This window comes from Saccostrea cucullata, unplaced genomic scaffold, assembly GCF_032062105.1.
Source record: "Saccostrea cucullata isolate Sc308-1 unplaced genomic scaffold, CSIRO_AGI_Scuc_v1 ctg141, whole genome shotgun sequence".
NCBI classification, from domain to species: domain Eukaryota; kingdom Metazoa; phylum Mollusca; class Bivalvia; order Ostreida; family Ostreidae; genus Saccostrea; species Saccostrea cuccullata.
In genome coordinates this window covers 66226-72945 of record NW_026940735.1, presented here as the reverse complement: position 1 = coordinate 72945, position 6720 = coordinate 66226, and the positions used below count along the sequence as shown (strand labels likewise).

At 34.4% G+C, this 6720-nt stretch overlaps 1 protein-coding gene across 1 annotated transcript; it reads left to right on the top strand.

Annotated features, from left to right (window-relative positions):
- Positions 1-1113: 1113 nt before the first annotated feature.
- LOC134256082 (G-protein coupled receptor dmsr-1-like) lies at positions 1114-6266 on the top strand. The gene is made up of 2 exons (XM_062738683.1): positions 1114-1206; positions 5160-6266. The coding sequence occupies exon 2, from the start codon at positions 5161-5163 to the stop codon at positions 6115-6117; it is 957 nt and encodes a 318-aa protein (XP_062594667.1). The 5' UTR covers positions 1114-1206; position 5160; the 3' UTR covers positions 6118-6266.
- The last annotated feature ends 454 nt before the right edge of the window (positions 6267-6720 follow it).

Genomic DNA, 6720 nt, shown 5'->3' with positions numbered 1-6720 from the left:
CAGTAGTGACGAGTGCTTTTTTCAAAGTATAATTTACAACGTCACAATTGCTGGAGAATCTTGGTAATAGCAGAATTCATGAAATACGATCGAGAAAATGACTTTTATAAAAAATGTTTGTTGCTAGACAGCAGGCACTAGAATCCGAGCCTGATGAAGAGACAATAGAAAGAGATACCAACAGATACGTACAGAAAGATGATTATTAGATCTGAAATGGCAAGTGAACTGAATGCGACCATACAAGAACACATTACAGTAATCAAGGAAGAATCGAACGGGAAAACAACGACACAAAGAAAAGTAGTGTATTTAAACCCGAGAAATTGTCCGGACAAGAAAATGATATTAACCTTTGGATCTCTCTATTTAAAAGCTGGGCCAAAATTTCCGGAATTCATACAGATGCGGAAGCAATTTTTGATGCACTGAAGTTGTTAGTGCCAGATTCCGATGTCAAATGCCTGGAGAAGAGTTTGCATCTGCAAACGATTTATACGAACAATTAGCATCTAGCACTTTAACAGTAAAACTCCAATATGGCTTCTGGAGCAAGACCATGTCAAAACCATAAACCCTGGAAGACTACATTAAAGACATTGAGAAGGTTTGTACCAGACTTCAAAAGTCAGAAAGGGAGAAAATGACGGTTTTTGTTAGAGGTCTGCCACTAAACTTCAGGATCTATGTTGTGCAGAATAACACAGAGACTTGGGAGGAGACGATGAAGAGAGCCCGTCTGGCGCAAGAAGCAAGCTCCTTGGAAACGGTTAAGCATTCTCCCAAGGATTTTGAATCTATCGTCACTGAACAAACCAAGTACAATTAAGAATTAACCAAGGCTGTGGGTGTGCTTCAGTCCCAGTCCACCGTGTGTCCGATAGGAGAGCCAGCGACAAGAGAGGCACAAGTCCGGTGTCAGTTATGCTTTATGAAGGGCCATTCAGCACGTGAATGCCGCAAAAATAACCGAAAATTCCGTGAGGATACGACCACAGGGGCATCTTATCCACTGTGTTCTCTACTTCACATATAAAAATACACGTGTATTTTTATATGTGAAGTAGAGAACACAGTAGATAAGATGCCCCTGTGATACGACCATAACGAGTGAGACCCAGTAAGACCGGGGAGTTACTGGGTCATGTGAAATTTCCGAATCCCCTATGAAGTCAACAAAATTTGAGGGAACTATTTCTCACACCGGTAAGACACCAGTATCTAAAATTAACAATAGTGTTTTAGTAACACCAGTAGGTCTTTTGAGAAATTTTGTACCTATGCGAATTCAAGAACATCATCTTTTTGCTATGGTTTATACGGTTGCAGACATGTTGTAAATGAAAACATTCTTTGTAAATATGATTTTATCAAAACATTTTGCAATATTACAAAGTGCGAGAAGCAATTTATTGTAACAACAAATAGTGAGAAATTTCTATCGATAAAATGTAATTTGTTGATTTTTAATGACTGATTTAGTTTAGGTTTAAATTTTTTGCATGCAAACAACGTCACCATTCAATTTGGTAGCTGAAGTGAAATGTTTCCACCTAAAGATACATGTACGAGCATTTCCTGTCCTGAGAATTATGTTGAAATTAATGTCAACCATTCTTTTTTTAATGTTACATTTGAGCTCTGTATATTTTCATTGGTTATCTGTATAATTGTGGGAGGGGTTTAGGGGAAAGAGATGAAATATGATGTGTGTTTGAGCATTGACTTTTTGTTTTAGAATGTTAGCTAGTGATTGTAACTTTTTGGATTAGACTGAAACGAAACATGTAGTGCCGAGTGCTATTTTGAAAGTATAATTCACCCCCTCACAATTATGACAAGGGGCACACGACATGTGTAACGTGTAGGTAGGGGATGCACATTCCTTTAGAGCACCTAATATACCCCCTTCTTGGTTTTGGAGGTCTGTGTTCTTGATAAATACACGTTCGATCGTAATATGCACATTGCCATTGCAATCTTCATAACAAAGCTTATCAGCAGCCCATAGAGACAAAAAATGAAAATCATTTTTTGCTACCATTTATTCTAATTGCATACATGCATTGATTTTACCTACAATACTCTAAATCAAAGGACTGCAGATGCTTCAAGAATATCATATAATTAGATATTCTATATCTTTAATATATTGCAAAGATTAAAAAATGTAATGCCTAATTATTTAGTGGATAACAAAACTCTCATTACTGTATTCATTGGAAATATGCATGGATATTGACATCGTTCACCTTGAGGATTCGAAAGTTCCACGTGAGCGTTAAAGACTCCACAGACACACTGCCACATCTGTTTTATAATTAATGAAAAGGATAAACAAAACGATCAGTAATGGATCTCAAAAAGTCTTAAAACAATACAAGTATGTGAAGACGGAATAAAACACGGACCTTGGAAATTCCAGAGGCGGGTCTTGTTGATTAATCACACCTAATGATAGGTTATATTTTGGGGAAAAAAGTCATATAACAACCATATTTATTAAATGCTGACTATAAACGAACCTGTTAAAATCCCTGTAACATCAACTTTTCAGTGAGTAGCCTACCTGTCTCGCTTTAAACATTGATGAGACTATTATAAGAGGAAATTCCTAGTAGTGAATAAGTTGGGAGACATAAAAAAAAAGTTAAGCAGGTGAATATGATTGGAATATTACTAAATAAATAAGACAAATTACAAAAAGCAGCGACTTTACAGTTGACTGTTTACTTTGACATCATTCAGCAAACCTAGTCTGATCCATTCGCCTTCGAGGTAATTAATAGTTAATTAATTAACATTAATAGTTATGGTATTTTGGACACTATATATAACATTATATTTCATCGCAAGCGATGACTGGAGGTAGAATAAAATTACTTAAAATACCTTATTCATGATATATTGATTGAATGTATGTTTTTTACGTCCCATTCGAGAATTATACACTCATGAATTTGTTAGCATTTGTACGCTGATTTTACATGTACAATGTACACATTCTAGCTTTTCTATATGTGAATTGAAGAGATGTTTTATCCTACTCCGACTAAAAGAGTTATTTTCTAACCATTTCAAATATTCATGCTATATGCTAACTTATTCATTCGATGAAGACTATAATCTTGTAACTCTAATCAGAAAATGTCTTCATAGTTTCTGCTTAGTAGTACTCTCGATACCAATCTTGCAGAGGTTAAAAAAAATCAAAGTTCACCTGAGGTTTTAGTCTGAGGTAAAGTTCTTTCTTCAGCTACCTGAAATAAATCACGCATTAATTTGGATATATCAACTCATCCCTAGAGTTTTTTAAGGTGACAAATTAAACTAAGTAAACGAGCGAAATAAACACGTTGTTCAGATATTAACGAATCTGAATAATCTTTTTTGTTTGTAATAAGAGTAGTAAGTTATGCCTACTTACCTAACATCCTACATTGACACGCAGTATACATGTAAATAGTTATAAAATGACTACAATCGATCAGCTAATTCTGATATTAGCAATAAAGAGACCTTAACGAAGCACCATCTTCTATGAAATCATATCACACTATCTTCTTCCTCGGTCTCCTCTTACATTTTGAGAAGTAGCAAATTCATATTTTGGCATATGATATTATCACTGGGCAATAAGATTTTCAAAATCATTTTTAGCCGGGCTTATTGCTCAAAGAGCAATTGCCGGCACCGACACCGGCTTATGTGATCCTGTTCAAGGCAGGATGTTGACCCCATAGTCGCCATTTTAAAGTTACGTACAAAAATATAGTTCTTACTCTCAACCGCTTTTGAGATAATACAAACGCTAAATAAAGCAATACAAAAATAAAACGAAGTTTTATCTATATAAAATAAACATTAGTAGTAATGACTTTGAAAACTTCATAAGTCAAAGAACATAGTTGATTAGCGTAAGGATTTTTGATAATCAGTGTTACCGTAGTTCTCTACACATACGAGGTAAAGCAGGAGAGGGAACCAGACTGGCCTGTTTGTTTACATTCAGCTGCGGTACCAGATTAATTCTGATTCTGACAAAATCGGACCGTGGTATTTGGATTGAAAAACTCACTGTCAGTGTCTTATCATTTATATTGATAGTTTTAAAATAATTTTTTCATCAGAATATAAACGTGATTCATGTAAGAAATCCATTCTACTCTGGAAATGAGCCCGGCTCTTTGTACTTCTGAGTACTTTGATTCATACTATGCAGGTGTCAATGGGGGGTCGATCTAGATAACGTCCTTCTACACTTACTTTTCCTCGGAATTCAGCGACATTTTTACCAATAGTCAGTTTAACTTTTGGAATATGATAGGTGTTGTTCTGATGATATGCAATAAGGTTTGAAAATAATTTTTCTTCCTTATTTTTTTAAATAACTGTTAAGGACAACGTAGTTTGAACTTTTCCCATGGAGTTGAAGAGTTCCAATTTTTGAAAGAACTGTGTTCTATTTTAATGTCAAAGTCTATATATGGTGTTGTACACTCCTTCAAAACAATTTTAAATAAAAGAAACATCTAGAATATAAGTTTAGTATTTTTTATATATTTTTCTTTGAATCATCCAAGAATTTTCATCAACTGATATCTTTCAAAGAACCCTGGTAATACATGCTGATTTTTTGTCTGTGAATATCTAATGACACTATAATCTTAATTTAGAAATATTTTGAAAATCTATTAGTAGGTAAGGTATATTGCGTATGTTCTTAAGCAGTTGCCAACTCATTTTAAGAAAACATGATCGGTACACTAGTACTCTTTTCGTTTTCGATGTGCAATAAGGTTTGAAAATATTCATGTTCTCTCTGGCGACGAATTTGTGGTCGAAAAGTTAAGTTTTACGATGAGAACTTGATTCCCAGAATCCCTCTTTTTATTTATATGCAGTAGCAAATCCATAATTTGGATTTGCTGTAAATCTTTCTTTTTTTTTTTTTTTTTTGGTTTTTAATCAGGGCATATGTTTAGGAGATTTGGTTTGTTTACCTAATGTTGCATACTTTTGAACTTACACCTTATAGATTAAAAAGTTTTTTCTGTTGTGCAAATATAGTGCGTGTTGGATAAGCAACGTAATTTAATGCAATATTTTAGGCGATTTTCTCTTTGTTGTTAACCATTTATTTCAATTTAATTTTCTAGAATGGTAGATCCAACACTTGTGTACAGACGTTACCATGGGTACGTCAGCAGTCTGATTTGCTTGACAGGTATTGTAGGAAACATTGTAAGCTGCATTGTATGGAATCGAAAAAAGTCCCAAAAGCCTACCTTCTTCATATTATCCTTTTTAGCTGTTGCAGACACACTTTGTCTCCTGATGTTTCAAATTTATGTCGTCTGCTTCTTCATGATGATGTCGCCTAATGACGAAGAAACCTATACCGAGGCGGGAATGTATATTGTGATGATAAGTTTCCATTTGTTCATTGCTTTTCATATGCTCTCCACTTGGTTCACGATTACGATGATGATTTTCCGGTACATCAAAATTGTGAAACCTACACTAGCGTCGAAAGTCTGCACCATCAAACGCGCGAAAATCTCCATCGCAGTCGTAACTGTCACGGTCCTTCTGGCCTCAGCAGCAAACTATCCTTTCTACGGAGTTCAAAAAATCAATCAAGGAAACTCAACAAATGCTACCATTTATTTTCTTATGCCAACGGCATTCACAAAATCCCATCCCGAATATCCCACTCTTTTGCTGTGGATTTATGGAGTGGTGGTAAAAATAATCCCCATCATGACCATCGTGATTCTGTGTAGCTTAATCATTTGTCATGTTCAAAACGCCAAGAGACGGGTCCAAGACATCACTCAGAATCTCTCGTCGGCCGAAGCCTACAATCAAACAAGCCTAATGTTGACCGTCATTGCATTCATTTATGTCCTTACTGAACTTCCGATTGGTATCATGTCGTTTATTTCTGGTTTCCATGGAGACGACGGGCATCTATTTTACTTTTTGCTATTTTCGGGAGTTGGAGACTTGCTTGATTTATGTACCTTGGTCAACAGTACCGTAAACTTCTTTGTATATATCTCTATGAGTGGTGAATTCAGAAGAATTTTTTGTAAGATGATAAAATGTAGCTAAATCAACAAGTAAATATAGTATCAAGAAAAAAAAAAAGAGACATGCCTTGGAATAGTTACGGTTTCTTTTTCTTTTAGGTTTTTGCACATGTATTGCAAAAATGAAAGATTAGTTTGTTTTGCGGACAATTTTGATCTTTTTTGAGGAAGTTTCCAATATTTGTTTTATGAGTCACACCAAATTCTCCAAAAAAAGTTTTGCAAAAATGATATGGTGACCAAAAAGAAAAAAATTTGTGACGATTCAAACTATTTTTTGATTATGGGTCACCCAAATCAAAAATACATTTTTACTCTGGGAATATAATTTACTTCCAAATTGTACATTTGGAGTTTGAAGTGTAATTTAATTTAAAGCAATATTAGCTGGAACTTTGATGTAGGATTTTTTGTTAAAAATTGTAAATAACTGTTTCAATGATAGAAAAAATAACGTTAATAAACTTCTGTTGTTCATATTTGCGATAGAAGAACTATTTATAAGCTTCGATCGAATCAAAATTACATTACTGTCGTCCTGTACAATAATGATTTCATATATAAAACTGTATATTGGATTGTGCATAGAAGTCTTTCTTCGCAAAATAAAATTTTCAAGAATGCA